Source organism: Dipodomys merriami, unplaced genomic scaffold (assembly GCF_024711535.1).
Source record: "Dipodomys merriami isolate MVZ:Mamm:240054 unplaced genomic scaffold, mDipMer1.0.p SCAF_1, whole genome shotgun sequence".
NCBI classification, from domain to species: Eukaryota; Metazoa; Chordata; class Mammalia; order Rodentia; family Heteromyidae; genus Dipodomys; species Dipodomys merriami.
In genome coordinates this window covers 19,816,862-19,836,772 of record NW_027202270.1, presented here as the reverse complement: position 1 = coordinate 19,836,772, position 19,911 = coordinate 19,816,862, and the positions used below count along the sequence as shown (strand labels likewise).

Genomic DNA, 19,911 nt, shown 5'->3' with positions numbered 1-19,911 from the left:
ATTTTAGACCTTTAAATTTTAAATATTTATACTTCAGTTAAAAATAAGACTGCCATGTCTTTAAGTCATTAACAATAATCCGCATAAGGCTGTTTAAATATTGGTCCTTTAAAGAATTCCTACTATAATCTTTTCAGTTACAGAAGACATTTTACTTGTTGTGTCAGTAATGACTGAGGGAAAAAAGTTTATGATGGTAAATTGTCTACAAAAAAATAATTCTTTAAAAGTCAGTATTAAGCCAGGCACTGGTAGCTCAGGCCTGCAATCCTAGTTACCCAGGACACTAAGATCTGAGGATTACCATTCAAAGCCACCCCCGGGCAAGACTCTTATCTCCAATTAACTGCCAGAAAAACAGAAGTGGGGCTGAGGCTCCACGTGGCAGAGCTCTAGCCTTGAACAGAAAAGCTTAGGGACAGTGACCAGGCCCTGTGTTCAAGCCCCATGATCAACAATAAATAAGCAAATAAATAAATAAAACAGAAAGTCAATACTAATGACTTTTATTATCTAATTATGCTACTATACCCACAAGGACACAAACAGGAGTATGATGAAGGGGAAGGAAGGAAAGAGTGACGTTTCTGCAGTGATTTTAACTCCTGCTACAATGGATCAAAACTACTGAATTCTACCTTTTAACTCTCAGGCACAGGACATAGTTCATCTTTAAGGGAACCACACTAAACAACAGTGGTCACTTAGCACATTTTTGTAATTCTATGCTACATACAACTGGAAGACAGAAAAGTTGAAAATCACATATATACATTATTTAAATTTCTAATAATTTCATTGTATTTTTTCTTCTTTAATTTCTTTTGCTTTTTGAAGCAAAGTTTCTCTATGTAGCTCACGCTGGCCTTTAACTTGCCAAGAATCTCAGGCTGGCCTCAAGTTCATGCTACTTCTGACTTAACTTCCTGAGTGCTGGGATTTACAGGTGTGGGGCTCCCTATTCAGTTTGACGATCCTTTTTGATACTAGTTATTTGGTGTAATTATTTCATTAACCACTCGGTCTTATACGAGCAATTACCACTGTGAAATCTTTACTTCTCTTATTCAATATGATCAAACTAACACTAAACTAGTTAACAAGAAGCAGGCATGATACAATTTATGCACCTTCAAAATCTGTTTAAACTAAGCTCAAACTGAATCATTTCCAGTTATGGTGACCCTGGAGAAGTTAAACATTTATCATTTTTTCAACTCAATCCTTCTTCCCTCTACTTAATTTGCTGAGAGCTGTGTTTTCCTAGTTGCTTATTGACAAATCAAAGACTCTTATCTTCTGTTAGTTTGTACAACTCTTCTAAACCTCTGTAGGAAGAGCCAACAGGGCAAGGCTCAGAGACAATCTATTGGTAATCTGTTGTTTCTTTATTCTTTCCACACTCTCACAGCCCACACATTGGACAAACCAGACATGCAGATAACTACCACACAGCATGTCTGAGGTCAAGCACCCCTCCCCACTCTCCCTCTTTTCAAAAGGGCTCAGTGGGCCTTTTTGATGTCGCCCTTTTTAGAAAGTAGGAACAAAGTCAACAGGTAAATCTTCATGTAGAGTAACAGATTTTAGTGGAGGTGTGGTGGCTCAAGTAGTAGAGCACTAGTCTTGAGCAAAAAAACTTAAAAACAGCACCTTGCCCCTAGATTCAAGCCCAAGAAAGAACTGGCACCAGAAAGAGCAAGCAAGAGAGAGAGAAAGCGAGAGAGACAGAAACAGAAAGAGAAATAGAGGCAGAACCAGAGCAAAGATCAAGAGAAATAATTTTCAACTATTTTTAACACACTAGAAAATAATTCTCAACACACTAGTAGCCATAGAAATGAAGGAGGATTATTTTAGACATTTCTGAACAAATTATCTTCTCAACTCACAATACTTCTGTAACCAAACTTAAAACTCAACTGAAAAACAACAACAAAATCCAGAGTGATTCCACATCTAATCCACCAGGAAATACAACTTAAGAAGTGTCTTTCCATAAACATGTGAAAGCCAAGTCAGGGCTGTTCACCATCTTCCCATTCTATAGATGAGGAAGCGAAAGAGTGGGGTGTGACTGGTATCTCAATGGCAGCACGTTCTGAGCTGGGACCCAGGGCCTGGCCTTCTAGTTTGTTCTCTGTCACAGAGCATCTCTCATCACATTATGGAGGCACTGAGTTAATCTAATCTTAATTTCAGACACTCCCCAAATCATTTTGCTTGCGAATGAGGACATATTTTATGTCTAAAGTTAGGAGAGTCACTCAAAATATCTAGGAGCCATGCAAATAACTGGTGTCTGGTAAGTTGATGTCCCCAATTCAACATGTCTAATTACAATCACTCAGTAATTTTTTTTTTTTTTTGTTTTGAGGGGGGATCGGTCAAGGAGCGTGAACTCTGGGCCTGGGTGCTGTCCCTCAGCTCTTCAGCTCGAGGCTAGCACTCTACCACTTGAACCACAGTACCACTTCCGGCTTTTTCTGTTAATTTGGTACTGGGGAATTGAACCCAGGGCCGTATGCATGAAAAGCAAGCGCTCTACCACTGAGCCACCTTCCCTAGCCCTAAGTAAATTTTAAATCATGCTTTTCCCAAAAATCTATGACTAACCCTACAGATAGAAATCATGTCATTGTGACCTGGGGAAAAAAAAGCAATAAATATTTGAAAGTGTTTGAACTACACAGGCAGAGTTGAACAAGTTACTCAATGCTTGACCCAGAATACTCTGTTCCATATTTGAACTCATCAAATAAATGGACAGTTTGACACAAGAAGGCCTCAGAGAACATGGTAGAAGAAAACATACCCACATTATATTCCATGCCCCCTCTTCTCTGTTATTTTTAAGAACTGTACTTAACTCTATTCCCAGGACACCTCAATCCAAGGTTTCTATTTCCACGTACAGATAGACAAGAGATCAAATGAGCTCAAGTGGTTTAACCTAATGGGATAGTCTACAGTATATGAAACTAAATTGTGAGTGAGTAAACAATTTCCTACCTTTTTCTTGATGGGAGGAGAAAGGGAAATTCTGTCAAAAGTTCAACCATTGGAGGAAAAAAAAATGGCAAAGAGAAGAGTCCCCACGTGGAGCTTAAACCATTAATAAACACTGAACAGTGCCGTTTGGTCCTCAGTGCACAGTCTCAGAGCTGCTCACCTGGGTAGGACTGCAGAGGCTGGCAATGCCACTCCCCAATGCCCCGGCCATAGCAATAGCACTGGTATCTGACGCCGTGCACGTACTTCTCCCACGAGTCTCCGATTTGATAAAATGTCCGGGTTTCTGAATCCTGACACTGGTCTAGAAAATATGCCAGAAAAACATTTTTACAGATTTTTTAAATGAAATTTGACAAATACAGATTATGTGAATTGTTTTTTGTTTTGGTTTGGGTTTTTGGCGGCCATGTGGCTTGAACTCTGGGCACTGTCCCTGAGCATTTCAGCTCAAGGCTAGTGCTCTACCACTTGAGCCACAGCACCGTTTCCAGTTTTCTGGTGGTTATCTGGAGATAAGAATCTAACAGACTTTCCTGCTCAGTCTGGCTTTGAACCACGATCCTCAGATCTCAGCCTCCTGAGTAGCTAGGTGTGAGCCACAGGCACCTGGCTGAAATGAATATTAATTTCTTAAATAGATATTCTGTGTGTGTGTGTGTGTGTGTGTGTGTGTGTGTGTGTGTGTGTGTGTGTGTGTGTGTGTGTGTGTGTGTGTGTGTGTGTGTGTGTGTGTGTGTGTGTGTGTGTGTGTGTGTGTGTGTGTGTGTGCTTGCGTGCGTGCGTGCTCATCCTGAGGTTTGAACTCAGAGCTTGGGCAATACCCCTTTTTTGCTCAAGATTAGCTATCACTCTATCACTAGAGCCATAGCTCTACTTCTAGCTTTTTAATGCTTAATTAGAGATAAGAGTATCACAGACTTTGCTGCCCAAGCTGGCTTCAAACCATCCAGATTTCAATCTCCTAAGTAGCTTGGATTTTACGCCTGAGTCACTGGTGCCCAGTTAGATAATCTATCTTATCCATATCAGCTATACTATTTGAATAGCCAGGAAAAAAATTCCAATTATTAGAGGACCTAATCTTAGGTCAATCATGTAGATTTTAACTAAGATTAACTACTAAGAAGCTTCTAAGAACACCTCTTTGGGTCTGTGTCAGCTTTGGTAATCTCAGGTCAAACAAACTGGCTTGGTTTATTTTCCCAGTGAGCAATCTCTCTTTAAGTAAAGGAATTTTTAATGGATTACCTTATACTTGGAGTGCTAGCAACCTAGCTTGTTTAAGGACAAACCTTCACTCTGCCCAATTTTGTCACACTGAGCAGCCAAAATTAAATTAAGAGTATTTTGGAGGAGGCATTCGCTTGCCTCATCTTTGGCCCTATTATTCTACAATCAGCAAAGGAAAGTTGATTATCTTAATGATGCAGAACCAAAGCCCTAACTCCTCTCAATTAAAGAAAACCTGCAAACGTCACCCAATCCAGCAAAAGCCAGATGATTACACTTGAGATGATACATTAGTTTGAAATGAAAGAAAAGACTTTGCAAAGCTCTCTGCAAACAATTAAACAAAGTCCTAGTCAACTTCAGCTACAGAAAAACTAATTGCTGGCTATATCTGAAACTGGCTAAGCATTCTCCACATCCAAAATCATCCAGCAAGAGTGGGCTACTTACCAATGGGATCACACTTCCATCTGCCCCGGCCCTGGCCAAAGCAGGTACAGTTCAACATGTGACCCTCTTCATGACGCTTGTGGAATGTATCATTCACATTGTACGTGATGTCATCAACAATGCACTGATCTGTTTGGGAAGCAATTGGAGGGGTGAAGCAGTTTTTAAATTCCACTGATGAACAAAATTATGTTTTCCAAAACAGATGATTCTTCTCCTTGATTGCTGAGACCTTTCAGGAAATCAGCTTTGCTATTGACTTAGATAGAATAAGCTCTTTGTTTCCCTTCTAAACTTGGTAATACAATTTTTGCCTCTTCTCAAAATTTCTCTCTTACAGACTTGTAACATCAGTAGATACAACTCAAGAATATGGTAAAAAAATATATATATACACCTCACTGTGAAAAACCAATTTTGAATAAACACATGTCCTAGTTGTTATAGTCCTTGCCTAGTTGATAACTTCCCTTTAATTTCTTTTTGTTATAATGAGATGATTCAACATGTTTGTGGAAGACACAGCAGAGTGCGGTGGTCTTTGCATTGGAATGGGAAATGGAGAAGGGAAAAAGATAGGTGGACTTATACTGAAATAAAACAGCATGTGCATATAGTATTTGAATTTTGTTCCTCACTCTCCAAGAGATCCTGAGAAAATTGCTTTCCCTCTTTGGATCTCTGCTTCTTCATAGTAAAATAAGAACCTTAGTCTCATAAAACCTACTATGTGGGGGGTGAGATGGGGAGGGGGGGAACAGAGGAGGAGGCAACAATGCTTGATAAGAAATATACTCATTATCTTGCCCATGTAATTCTAACTCCTCTATACAGTATTTTCACAATTAAAAAAACCTACTAAGGTTCCATTCAGTTCTGTTCTGTAGTATCATATGTAAATTATTACTCCTGAGTCATGCGGCCCATAGGACACCACAAAAAGAACAGAAGCAGACCAGTGTGTACAAACTAACCACATAAATTATTTATTAGCCCAGAGTTCTATTTAAATATTATTTTTCAAATCAAAGAAAGGAGAAACTAAAACAGTTTTTAAAAAGCCAACAATTCTTCATATATCTGAGTCCAAAGGGGAAAACAGGAATTTAATTTCTAATTTGTCTTAAACTTGGATCTCCTAGGACCTGCTTTTTGATTAGCAAAGTATTTTTTATTTGCAGAAATGATCTGATCTTTTCTAGATATGAATCCAGGGCAAAACCTGAAGCTCCAAGATTCAAATCTTGATGATTTTGTCTTTTACGTTTATTTTTTTGGTTGAGCCTAAGTAGTTACATGTTGGGAATGTTCCAGAAACCTAGAACTGCTGTGCCAGCTTTGCTTATCTCTTTCCTTCTTTCTTTTCTCTCTACTTCCCTACTTCCATACTTTCTTCCTCCGTCTTTCCCTCCTCACTCTCTCCTCACCCCAACCCCACCTCTCTGCACTCGTGGCTCTCAGATATTTTCAATAAACCAGCATACCTCGGAGCTGGGAGTAGGCGACACATGTCCACTCTCCACGACCATTCCCAACACACGAGCACCTCATCATGTGACCCATGTCATGCTGTTTATCCCACTGATCTCCAATGCGATACATAACTCCCTCATTGGTTGTACAGATCTCCTCGTGGGCTGTTTGGAAATAGATCAGAAGTACATTGATAAGCAATCACAGGGTCCAAATGGGTATGCATACAATAGTCCAGATTGGTCATTCTACATATTCTCAGTTGTGAAGAAGCCTTGAGTGCCTTCAAAATCTCTAAGTGCAACCAGCAGAAGTGTACAGTTTTGAGGGAGAAAATTATTCAAAGGCACAATATGCTATAGGAAAGCATTACAGAAGGGCTGAGGGGTGTTCAACTAAAATAATACCTACACATTCACTCAAAGGCTTTGCATTGTTCTAGAAGCCTGCCTTGTAACTTGTCCTATTTCTGGTTTAGAATAGTTCTCAAAGATAAGCTATGTATTTGGGTATAGAATGTCAAGAAAAAAAGTTTTCCTCCTAAACCCAATGTTATTATTTGTTGAAACGAGAAAAATGAAAGTATAAATGGTTTTCCTGTCTCTTACTACACAGGGCACAGGTTTCTGGTTCTACAACTGGAAAATTCAAGGTCATCAACATGACTCTTGAAATTTGAAAACAAATAAAAAGGCCTTGGTTCCCTTGTGTTCATTCAAGAAACTAAATAAATAAAAACATTCCCTACTTGTCAGAAAATGTGTTTGGTCATGGCACTTGATAAGTGATAGAGCTTATGTCAGTCAAACCAAAGCCTCGTATCAATAACTGTAGGTCTGGGACTATAGCAGTCAGTTTGATTTCTTAGCTGTGTGCTCCCACAGAAGATAGTACTTTTGCAAATTTATATTTCCAGACTTAACAACAACAAAAAAGGATTTGATTATTTATGTAGCTATTGACACTAGATCGCACCAATGGAATTTTAAAAGCTGAGCACTGGTGGCTCATGCATGTAATCCTAGCTACTCAACAGGAGGCTGAGACTCTCATCTCTCATTAACTACCAAAAACTCAAAAGTGGAACTGTGGCTCAAGTGGTACAGTACCAGACTCGATCATGAAAAAGCTAAGGGACAGCACAGTGGCCATGCTCTGAGTTCAAGCCTCACAACAAAAAAGTATGCCAATAATTATATAGTTATATAGTCCTCTCCATTCTTACGTATATGATAGGATGTATAGAGAGATACATAGATATCATCTAAATGAACCAAACAGGAATAAACAGAACCCCAGTCTCTGCTCTGGCCCCCTAAGAGCTTATATATATAGGCAACCCACAGGGTTTCATCTTACCAGCCATGGGACAGAATCCAAATTTCTGGTCAACATCATAGTTCTGTGTGGTTCCACACCATTTCATGTTATCCCTCCTGCCCTCAGAAGTACAATCAGTATAATTGTGGTTGTTGTACAGGAAAGGAAAGTGGCACAAGGCACCATTGGAATTTCCACCTCGAGTCTGCACCAAAACTGCCAGGACAATACAAATAGGAAGGGATAGGTTACAGTGGAAAGGCCCAGAGAGTACCAGGTTTCTTAAGCTAATTCCCAGACATCCTATACTAGAATGAAAGATGTCAGATAATGTAGTCTTAAGCTTCTTAGTCTATTTTTATCTTCACTTTCAAAATAGATTTCAATCTCATTCCATTCATTTTTCTTAGCCAAGAAGAAACAAACAAACAAAAAAGATTAAGTGATAGCTTTGTAGAAAATAGAAGCCTAACCAGAAGGAAGACAAGCAAAGTCTCTCAGATATCCATGCTGTGCATATGAATACACAGCCTTGTGGGACCTTCTACAAATTTCAATGTATTTCCACACATGAGCATCTTTAATCACAGCATAATCCCTCCACGTGGAGATAATTGCACTGGAGGGCTTGTCCCTGGGTGTGGTTTCACAGTGGTGGTACAGGAGACCAGGGAATGAGCCTTGCTGCTGAGTTAGCTCCATATCTCCAGATCCCATGGGAAGCTCCTGGTGTAACCTTACAATTAATGGTTCAACAGTTGGCAAATAGAATGGGTTTCCCCCCCACACCCTGTGGTCTCTCCTGGGACACTCACCAGTATGGTCGGTACAGAAAGAATACTTCTGGTCCTGCTCATAATTTGAAGTTGTACTACACCACAGATGTCCATCCTGCCGCCCTTCTGTGGTGCAGGAGTAGAAGGTGCGTCCATTGTAGGTGAAGGGGAGGACGCAGGGCTCTCCATTTGAATTGCCGCCATAAGTCTGAGTCACGGCTACAAGCACACACAAAGACAGAAACGTCTCAGTCAAGAGAACGCCTTTGCCTCCCACTAACAGCTGCTTATTTATAGCTTAAAATGAGAGACTGAGCTTGTGCCCTCAAAGGAAAAAGCTGTGCATATAGATAATCATCTGGTTAGCTGCAGTTAAAGCAGGACTCCATCAGGAGAGCCAGGCCTGCTGTGGAGACAGCCAAAGACTTGAGTTCCCTGGATGCCCTTGGCTACTTACTCCTGGGGCCTTCTCTATGTTTATTCTACATGTAAAACTATGCAAATTTAGGGTAATTAAGAATAACTGTTCTAAAGATGATTCTGGGGATAAGTATGCGTACTTCTGTGATATAATAAACATAATATATTTGAGCCTACTTTAAGGAAATCTGTTTTTTTTTTTCCGAGAAAGACACTTTTTTTTTTATTACCATGTTTGTAGCCCAGAAGAGATAACTTTGAGATAACTACATGTCAAAAACCACTGAGAATTTTTTAAGAGTATAAACTATGGATAATCAGCTATTCAAAAAGCAGCCCTCGCAGGAACATTTTTGGCAAATAGAGGGAATACATAGTAGCATAATGCCAACTACAGGAAGGAAAACACACAGATTAGAAAGGCTGAAAAAAAATCCATCAAATGTCACTGTGGTTGTCATTAAGAGGTAGAAGGATTACAAGCTTTTTTGGTTTGTTTATTGCTTTATACTCAAATGTATTGCCTTGCCAAAAAACAAACAAACAAAAAAAACAACCCAACTAATTAATAAGGTCACTTGTGTTGCTCTTTGGAAAGACATCACATACCTGTCTCCTGGCAGCTGACTCCATTGCCCAGGCAAGTGCACAGCATTTGCTTATTTCCTTGGGTCTTCAACCACTGCATCCCCACAGAGTAGAAGACACCGCTGTCAGATGCACAGTGGCCGTAGGGACCCGGCTGGGGTTGAGGCTGGGGCTGATAAATAGCTGTCCGGACATCTGAGAAGGAGCCAGATCCTAAAGAGACAAGAAATGAAAAGTCACAAAAGTAGATGAGAGAAGACAACGAATGACTTTGGAGTCAGGACCTTCATGATCCCACGGGAATTACCTGGAACTGGAAAGAAATATGTTTCCCATTCTTCACTGTACCTTCTATCTTCAGCTTAAGAAATAATCCACAAGACTTTACCACTAGTTCACCTGGAGCTGCCAGGATTGTATTTCTAAGTGACAGATATTATGCTGCTACTCTACCAAGCAAGTATTTCCAAGAAATCCTTACTTATAACAGGAAACTCACAGTCCATGAGCTTCAGAATCCTTCAAAGCTAACTTCTTGCCAGACTCAAATCCTGCTTTCTTTCTTACTCTCTGCTTCATTCCACTGAATTGCTCTTAATGGCCATGTTTCCTTATTTACTTCTTCTTCTTAGTGCTGGGACTGGGGCTTGAACATAGGGTTTTGTGCTCTCACTTAGCGTTTTTGCTCAAGGCTGGTGCTCTACTACTTGAGCCATGCCTCCACTACTAGCTTTTTGCTGGTTAATTAGGGATAAGAGAAACCTATCTGCGGAGGCAGGCTTTGAACCTCAATCTTCAGTTCTTAACATCCTGAGTAGCTAGGGTAACAGGCATGGCCGGGTACCACATTTGTGTCATCATCATACACCCTTGATGGACAGATTTCCCTGTCTAGACTCTTATAAAACATTTATGATACAAAAACATATCTTTACTATGCCAGAAATCATGAAAACTTCTTTAACTTTTACATTTATTATTTGTTTTAGTGTTGATGATCGAACCCAGGTTCTTTTTTTTTTTTAATTTTATTTTATTTTATTTGTGAACATACTGTACAGAGGAGTTACAATTACATGGGCAGGATAATGCGTACATTTCTTACCAAGCATTGCAGCCTCCTCCTTTGTTTACCCTTTACATCCCTTCCCAGCCTCCCCCCTCCCCACCATCCCAATCCTTCTCCTTCCCACCCCCACCCCCCCCCCCCCGCACCGACGTTTTAAAGTTCATTTTGGACATGACAACTTGTACTTCTCATTGTTGCAACAGGTCCACCTGTATCCTTAAACAACTTGTTTTTCCCCATCTCCTCGAACCCAGGTTCTTGAGCACACTAAAAATAAACATGCAACTCTGCCCCTGAGTCTTATACACACATTTCTTTTATTTTTTTTAAATGCTAGTACTGAGGTTTGATAGTGCCTTGTGCTTGCCAGGCAGATGTTCTACCACTTGAACCATATCCCTACTCCAATCATATTTCTATTAAATTTCTACCCCTCATTGCGAAAATTCTTTTTGTGTGTGTATGGGTTCATCCTGGGGCTTGAACACAGGGCCTGGACACTAGCCCTGAGCTTTTGTACTCAAGGCTAGTACTCTACCACTTGAGTCACAGCTCCACTTTGGCTTTTTTCTGGTTACTTGGAGATAAGACGCTTACAGACTTTCCTGCCCAAGCTGGCTTCAAACCACAATCCTCAAATCTCAGCCTCTTGAGTAGACAGGATTACAGGTGTGAGCCATTAGCACCCAGCTAAAGATTCACTTTCATCTTCACTTAATTTTTTTTCCCCAAAGCTTGAAATTGGACATTCAAAAAAAGCTTAAAAGTAACAATGTATCAGTGACCTCAGCTTATTAGCAGAAAGTCTACCAACCAGCCTTCCCCTCCCTTCCCCAACCCCTCCAGACCCAGGCCTCACCAGTGGATGTGGTCTGCAGAGATGCATGCCTCTCACATTTCCATTCCCCTCGGCCATTGCCTGTGCAGACACACTGGAGCATGTTCCCTCGATTATCCTTCTTGCTCCAAGTGTCTCCAATTCTATAGGAAGTCCGTGTGTCCTGATCATTGCATCTGTCTGTTTCAGAAAGGAAAGCATTTAAATACATGAATGAGGTCGAGAGTTGCAAGTGGTCAATTGGAGATGAGTCTTATGGACTTTCATTCTCTGGACTGGCTTTAAACTAAGATCCTCAGATCTCAGCCTCCTGAGTAGCTAGGTAGGATTGAAAGTGTGAACCCTAGGAGCTCCAAGACACTTTTTTTTTTTTTGGCCAGTCCTGGGCTTGAACTCAGGGCCTGGGCACTGTCCCTAAGGTTCAGGGCTAGCACTCTTAAACTTGAGCCACAGCACCACATCCAGCTTTTTCTATTTATGTGGTACTGAGGAATTGAACCCAGGGCTTCATGCATGCTAGGCAAGTACTCTACCACTTGAGCCACATTCCGGGGCCCAGAACACCATTGTTAACTTAAGTAAAACAACTATAACCAAAGAGATAACTTCTTATTTTCAACAATTTTGCATATGAATATACCTTATTTAAATTTTAAGCACAGAATTCATTTCCCTACATTTTAATCATTTCTTTGCTCTTAATACTTGAAAACAATACCCGATTGGTGATTTCGATTAGACATTGGCAACTCATCTTCAACAATGAAGATGCATTTAACACTTGAATAAATAGGAAATTTTTTTTTTTTGGTATCTCAAAGTCTAATTACTGAATTAGACTTTTTCTATTTATTTAGTTTCTCTCTCAAGAATATCCTGGTTATTCTTGATACCCTAAAAGTATTAAAACACTGAGTGTGTGCTATAGGACATAGTATTTATGACTGTCTTTGAGAATCAGCAAACAGTACCCGGCCTAATCTTCAACATAAAGATCTAAAACGTACTTCGAGAGGTACAAGTGATGCGTCCATTGCCTTCTCCCAGACAAGTACAATCCACCATCATCCAGCCTTGGTAGGGCTTTTCCCATGTTTCCCCAACCACGTAGGAAGTCCCAGCAGCATGATCAAAACATTTCTCAGCTGTATAAAAATTTGGAAGAAACACAGAAAAAAAGGTTATTCTAAATGGTACAGTCTCCTTGTAATTTAAAGGGGAGTATGTAAGCAAAAAACCCAGCCACATTTTCTTTTAAGTGGCACTCTGTTCAGAAAGAAAGGCACACACCCTGCAACTAAGCACAGAGCATGTAGCCAAAGCAAAAGGGAGTTTGAGCCAAGTTGGCAGACAGAAATTTTGTTCTTCTAATGAGGACATGGATTGCTTATTTTCAGCCAGGCATGAGCTTTCCACTAGCATTTTGAGGGAGAAGAATACATGAATACAATCCTTTGGAAACTATATATACAAAATTCTAATCTTAATTATTATAAATGGCCAATGATGAAGTATGAATAAAATAAGATGACATGAAAGCTATTAAAAATTTGAATTTCTATAAAAACAAAGACAGTGGCTCATGCCTATAATCCTAGCTACTCAAGAGGCTGAGATCTGAAAATCAAGGTTATAATCTACACTAGGCAGCAAAGTTTGTGAGACTCAAATAAACAAAAAGAAGAAGGAGGAGGAGGAGGAGGAGGAGGAGGAGGAGGAGGAGGAAGAGGAGTAGGAGAAAGAGAAGAGGAGGAGGAGAAGGAGAAGAGGAGGAGGAGGAAGAGGAAGAAACAGCAACAGCAGCAGCAGCAGCAGGAGGAGGAAGGGGAGATGTCACTCAACTGGTAGAATGCTAACTTTGAGCACGAAAGCTCAGGGACAGTGCCCAGGCCAAATTCAAGCCCCAGGACCAGCAAAAAAGAAGGAGGAGGAGGAGAAAAAGGAGGAGGAAGAGAAGAAAGAGGAAGAGAAAGAAAAAAAGTTTTGGGTTTATAATTACACAAATCAAATGAGGACCAAGACTAAAAGAATCTAAGAGTTTTTATTCTGAAAAGTTATTACCAAGGTGTAGACATTTTGGATTCCAGTCTAACATATTCTAAGAAAGAGATGTGTCGAAAGTATCCTTTTTTTTTCCTTTCAGACAACTTATAGCTCAACCAAGGAAGAAATCTGCAATCAGCTATAAACAAAAGAAATGTCTTCTTCCTAAATGTGTCAACTCTTGTGCTTTTGAAACCAAAAATTAAAGCTGCCATACGCAGTCAGTATTTTGTGACCAGATTTCTTCAAGAATACTGCAGATCATACAATATCACATCACTTAATTCCCATTTCACTATTTTTAAATGGGAATTCACATCTCTTCTCCAAGTAGACGTGACTTTCATTCAACCTAACATTAGAGCAATGCATGCCTGTTCCCACCCCCATTCATCCAGAAGGGGCCACCCACCTATAGGCTTGCAGGTCCATTCTCCTTTCCCATTACCAAGACACACACACTCTAACATGTAACCACCGGTCTCATGTGGTCTCCTCCAGGTGTCACCAATCTTGTAGGACTGGCCCCCTTCATGGCAGCGATCTATTTAGGATAAAAGGCAAATAAATGTTAGGAGAAAATGGGATAGAGAATCAAGTAGGAAAAAAAGAAAAAGCCTCACGTTCTACCCAGGATAGGTTGGTCAAAATGAAACACAAAAAATAGCTTTCCTATTGCAGACAGAAAAAGAAAATGAACAGATGTGATCACTTTAATTCAATTAGGTACCTTGCTTAAAGCACAATGAGAAAACTACAGAGACATGAATTACAAAGAAGAGGTTATAAATCCCAGTTCCCCAATGAGATCACAGGAGATTGGGTTCTAAAGCAAAAAGGAAAGGCTGATGGGGGAGTGATATCCACCCATGCACAGTAGGTAAAATCTAACACTACTTCACCAGAAAGTCTGAGACAGGCACACAGCATTCCACTTCGGAGAATAGGGAGAGCCTGCTTTTTACCATAGAATACAAATGTCATTTTAATGGAAGACAAGCAGACACACACATGAAAGTCTTGAGACTTTTCTAGGCTGTTAAACCCAATGGCACATCTAGGCTGAACTCTCCACTACATTGTACTAGATTATAAACACTATGGACCTTTCTTTTGTTCCCGTATTGTTTTCAGGCAGTCTTGACATGGCCTTTAGTTTAAGATCCTCCCGCCTCAGCCCTCTGAATGCTGGTGTTACAAGTGCATACTACTACTCCTGGCTTGAGCCATTAACTCCTGATGTGCCAGGAAAACCGGAGAGATCATAACATTTAACTGTAGAGAATACTGATAGTATTTATTCGTAAAGGACTGACTTGTCCTTATAGACAGTGTTTTTAAGATTACTTATATTTAAACAGCCGATTTTAAAGTGCTATCTATATTAATAGAAAGTATAAACAACCCTCGTCCAAAAAAAATTATCTTAGCAGTGCCAGAGTTGATGAAAGTCAGCCCAGTCTAAACTTACTTGAAAATACTACTGGGTTAATCATTTAATATTACCCCCCAGAACAGAAAAGATTTGCTTCCTGGGTGGAACCAGAGTTGTTTGCGACAAGCAAGAGGTCTCTGCATTGCAAGCAGAAAGAGCAGAAACATGGTGGGTTCTATCTTAAGGAACGTCCCTCCCATTATTGCAGAAAATCTCATAACCAGTCTGGCTAAAAGATGTTAACAGGTAATTTAGGATAGGTGACTCATGTAAGCACTTCTTCCTGAAACAGAGCCCGTGAGACTTACTTAGTTATACTGTACACATACATACACACACAGTCTTACACACTCGCACAAGCATTCATAAATCCACAGATGTCAAACACTGATTCTTCAAGTCCTCAAGACCCAATCTCCAGAACCATGGGAACCAGCAGGGTGACCATGTATGAAAACCTGGTCATCACTCCAATGAGAGTAAATCTGAATGTTAGAAGACAGTGATAGCGGTAAAGAAATTAATAGTTCTGATCTTTGATCATCATTTTGCATGTCATCCTTACTTGCAATGGTGCAGCTGATCCTCCCTCGTCCAGCTCCGATGCAGGTACAATCCCAGATCATGGAATCTTTAGGACGCTCATACGTGTCACCCACGCGGTAAGTGTTCCCAGTGTACTTGTCAAAGCAAGTCTCTTCAGCTGAGGGGAAAAAAGGACTGCGTGAACCTCACATAACTAAAAGCAAACACTAATCCATCCTGGGGGGGGGGAGAACTCACTTTTCCATTGTTATAAGTAGCATGGCATTTTCAACAGAAATTTAAAATTGAAGTTAAGAGTTATAGATTTCATCTTAGGTCTGGTTACATTTTGACCTCTGACAAGTCCTCAAATTTCCTGAAAATTTCTATTGTTAAGTATGCTCAGGAAATGCACACACAAAGTACTATGACCCTATGACCAGTTCAATTTCAAAAGGAAGAATTTCAGATCCAAAGTCTACAGAGAAAAGAAATAGTTTGAAGATGGTCACCTCCCAGCAGGCACTGGACCGTGTCAGTTCTACTAATACCTCTCTTGGAGCCTCAGCTATGACTTTTCTGAATGAACTGCTATGATTTACAAGAAATATGTCATAGGTCTTCAAGGTATGTTAAGTAGTTAGTGGTTTTTTTCACTGGACTGCAGTTGACAAACCACTTTACAATATAATGTGTTTTTTGGCTTATAAAACAGTAAAAAATCTTAGGATGACTTCCCAATCAACTCTGTATGTGTGTGTGTACCCATACTGCAGCTTAAACTTAGGGCTTTGCACTCTTGGTTGGCTTTTTCCAGTCAAGGCTGGAGTGGGAGCACTTGAGTCACACCTCCACTACTGGCTTTTTGCTGATTAACTGGAATTAAGGACTTTTATGCCTGAGCTGGCTTCAAATTGAGATCCTCAGTTCTTAGCCTCCTGAGTAACTAGGATTATGGTGTCTGATTACTTTCATAAGCAAACTGAAGAACATGCAGCCCTTTTCATCTGTTTAAAAAAAAAAACAACTAAGGACCGATGACCGATTTCTCTCCACTTACTTTCAGGTTTACTCTCGCAGTTAAAGCCTCGGCTCCCTCCATAACATGTACAAACCAAAGCATTGCCCAAGTAGGTGCGTTCCCACTGTTGGTTTATCTGATAGTGTTTCCCGTTGTCATAACAACCAGCTGTAAATAACCAAAGGAAAAATGTTATTACGTTGCCATCCCTCCTTTTTCCAAATTAAGGAATTTTCTCACAGAACTGAATTGATGAGCCTGAGCACCAAATTCAGAAAAAAAAAATTAAGTTAATCACAAAAAATAAAAAGCAGTATTCTACTAAATGATAGACATGGAAACTAAGCAAGTTATCTAAAGAGGTAAACACAATTTGGATAAGTGGATATTTATGTTGGTTTTTTTTTAACTTCACTAAACATTATACAAATGATGTCATTTCCATCTGGCCAGGGGTCTACATCAAAGCGGTGGAAACACTTTGGAAGGCAGATAATTGAAATTACATTTTAACCATGTAAGGAACTTCAATATCTTGGAAAAATAAATCAAGAAGGGTAACTTTAAGGTTTCCTTGAGCCCAGGGAAAGAAAGGGAGGGTGTGTCTTTTAAAAATTGGAAGAGGAATTCCAATCTCAATTCTTGGTGAAGAAAATTCCAGAGGAATTCTCAGAGCAATCTAAGCCAATTACACCTCGGGCAAGTTTGTTACAAACGACCAAACTACTCAGCTAGCCTCTCTCCCCATCCCCACCTCGCCAATCACTTAATAACAAAGAACTGAGGAGCAATGAGAACCACACGAATCCCAGAAGAGCACTGTATAGGCATGTATCATTTTTTCCTTTCAATGCACATTTTGATTAATTCGTATTTTAGAACAAAGATGCTTTGATCACTCAGGATTCATCAGGACACCAGGGGACACGGCAGATTCCCCCCCCCCCCTCCATCTCCTCTCTGCTGAGCCCTCAAAGCCAACCCTTTCACACCAGGACCCTTTTGTGTCCCACAGCTGGTTTGGAGACGTGCACGCGCGCACACGCGCACACGCACGGGCACACGCACGCAAAACTTCAGCCACAACTTTACTTCTGTCTAGGTCGGCGGCGAGACCCAGCCCGGTCCCCGCCGCTCCCAGCCCTCGGCCGGTACTCACGCTTGCTTTGACTGACGGGCACCGGGGACTGGGGCTGCACGATCTGCTGAGCCTGCCTCTTGCTCCTCGAGGCTCCGACGGCGGGCACCACGGTGCCCAGGCACAAGGCCGCGGTCAGCAGCAGCAGCAGCGGCGGCGGCGGCGGCAGCCGGGGTCCCGGACCCCTGGGCATCGTGGATCGCGAGGGTGGAGGGACAGCCGCCTCGAACCCCGGGGATTCACGAGTCACCAAGTTGCACCTACAGTGCAAAGTCTCTCCCGGGGCCTCCGGGTGGGCTGACGCCCAGGGGGCCGCAGAGCCCGGGGAGAGGGGCCGAGGGGGACGGGGAGGACGGACCGGGGAAGTCGAGGCTGCAGGGCTCTCCTTCCGCGCCAGCCCGGGACTCCCTCTCCTCCTCCCCCGGGTGCAGCGCAGCTGTTGCGGGCGACGGAGTCTCGAAAGCTGCGGGGTTTATATGGGACGGTCCCCTCCCGCCCCACCCCCCTCCGCCGCCCTCGGGGGCCCCGGGCGCGGGGGGGGAGGGGGGGGAGGGAGGGAGGCCCGGCCCCCCCCCCCCCCCCCCCGCGACCCCTCTCCCCCGCCCGGTGCGCCCGCCGCCGCCTCAGCCCGCGCGCTGATTGGCTGGGGCCCCGGGTGACGTCACGGGACGGTGGGTTCGCCCCGAACAAAAGCGAGGCCGCCGGCCGCTGGGAGTGGGCCGGGAACTTTTTTTTCTCTTTTTTTTCCGGTTTCCTTTGCGGTCGCCCAACTTCTGGGAGGGTTTGTGGCGTGGGGGTGGGGGAGGCCTGGCAGCGGCCATTGGGGGTAGGCTGGGAGGGGAGGGCAGGGCCGGGGGTGCAGGTTCCCCCCCCACCCCGCTTCTCGTTTTCTTTTTTGCATCGGGGCACCGGTGGGGTTGGAGAACTGTGCACCGCCCCCCCGGGGGGGGCGCACGGGGGGCCGACGCTCCCAGGATGTTCGCGGGCAGGAGGAAAGCCCCCCGGAGCCGCTACCTGGCTCCAGGCTGGGCAGTCCCGGGGCGGGGCCGGCCGGTCCCGGGCGCGGGGACTCGGCGGTGTCCCGGGCCGGCGTCTCCGCTTCTCCATCTGTACCTGCCGGGGCTGGAGGGGCCGGCGGGGAGGACCGGGGTCCCTTCCCGAGTTCACCGCTCACCCGAGTGCGCGCGCCCTGCTGGGGGAGACTCCGAGAGCAAAGTTTTCTTTGGAAAAGACAAAGCAAGTTTCCACGTTTCAGAATTCAGGGGCGTCTGTGCTGCCTTCCTTTCCTTCCTTCCTTCCTTCCTTCCTTCCTTCCTTCCTTCCTTCCTTCCTTCCTTCCTCCCTCTCTTTCTTTCTTTCTTGGAAGTCTCTTTCCTTCCTTTTTTTCTTTCTTCCTTTCTTCTTTCTCCTTCCCTCCCTCCCTCCTTTCCTTCCTTCCTTCCTTCCTTCCTTCCTTCCTTCCTTCCTTCCTCCCTTCCTTCCTTCCTTCCTTCCTTCCTTCCTCTCGTTTTCTTTGGACAGGAAATCAGTAGTGAATACACAATGCAGTTGGGAAATCTGACCGACCGACCGTTGGAAAGAGGAAAACTTTTTAAAATTAAAGTCTTTGCCACGTTCCGTGCTACTTAAACACAAAGCCGAGATTTTGTTTGAATCACTAAACGCCAGAGGGGTGGGGTCGGGAGAGTTTTCACAGACTTGCCTTTCTAAAATGCACTGGCTTTTTACTTTGGCACACAGCAATTTCCATCACACAAGTCCGCATCCTGCCCAGGCCCTTCCATCACCAGATTTTGTTAAAATGTTTCCATCGTTTTTTGTTGAAAAAAAAATGTGTGCAAAATTTTTATTTAAGATTCCCAAGATTAGCCAGGCGCTGGTGGCCCACGCCTATAATCCTAGCTACTCAGGAAGCTGACATCTGAGGATCGCGGTTCAAAGCCAGGCTGGGCAGGAAAGTCCGTGAGACTATCTCTAATAAACCACTAGAAAACCAGAAGTGGCACTGTAGCTCAGGTGGTAGAGCGCTATCTAGCCTTGAGCCGAAGAGCGCAGGGACAGCGCCCAGGCCCAGAGTTCAAGCCCCATGACCCACAAAGAAAAGAGAACATTTAAGCAAGTCATCGAACATAATTTCGGCCTCCTTGCCCCAACAAACCCTACCTCAATTGCTTTTAAAACGAGATAAACAACTTTCAGAATAGCTTTTCAAAAATCCACATATTTTTCCTTATATGAGCAGTTCAAAAGTTCCCACTTGCTTTGAGAATATATTAAAGCTACTGGCAAAATATGCTTATTTCTGCAAGATACTTATTTTCTCCACAGTCCTACCTTCAATTGCCCATAGGGGTAAGTTGAACTCTATGTTCTAGAAAATCTCAACACAGTTAAGACACAAAACTAATACTTGTTGTTATTGATGTAAGGAATTTTTTTTAACCCACAGCAAATATCAATTTCCTGCAAGTGGTATAAAATAACTCTTGAGGAATCTTGGTGAGCAACTGAGTTGACTGAGTGCCATAGATTTCCCCAAATTTAGAATCCTGTCTGGGTTAGAGTCTTTT

The 19,911-nt window shown here is 42.5% G+C and overlaps 1 protein-coding gene across 12 annotated transcripts in view; it reads right to left on the bottom strand.

The window, feature by feature from the left end:
• Fn1 (fibronectin 1) overlaps positions 1–17,789 on the bottom strand; it is a 69,663-nt gene extending 51,874 nt beyond the window's left edge. For all 12 annotated transcript variants that reach the window (XM_070017634.1, XM_070017643.1, XM_070017695.1 and 9 more), the window contains exons 1-12: positions 17,363–17,789; positions 16,243–16,371; positions 15,223–15,360; positions 13,635–13,766; positions 12,187–12,324; positions 11,201–11,359; positions 9,294–9,485; positions 8,304–8,483; positions 7,528–7,704; positions 6,180–6,332; positions 4,696–4,824; positions 3,173–3,316 (exon numbers count right to left, since the gene is read on the bottom strand). In XM_070017634.1, the coding sequence (XP_069873735.1) occupies positions 3,173–3,316; positions 4,696–4,824; positions 6,180–6,332; positions 7,528–7,704; positions 8,304–8,483; positions 9,294–9,485; positions 11,201–11,359; positions 12,187–12,324; positions 13,635–13,766; positions 15,223–15,360; positions 16,243–16,371; positions 17,363–17,534 (1,843 nt within the window). In that variant the 5' untranslated portion in view covers positions 17,535–17,789. The remainder of the gene's footprint in view (positions 1–3,172; positions 3,317–4,695; positions 4,825–6,179; positions 6,333–7,527; positions 7,705–8,303; positions 8,484–9,293; positions 9,486–11,200; positions 11,360–12,186; positions 12,325–13,634; positions 13,767–15,222; positions 15,361–16,242; positions 16,372–17,362) is intronic.
• Positions 17,790–19,911: the final 2,122 nt, after the last annotated feature.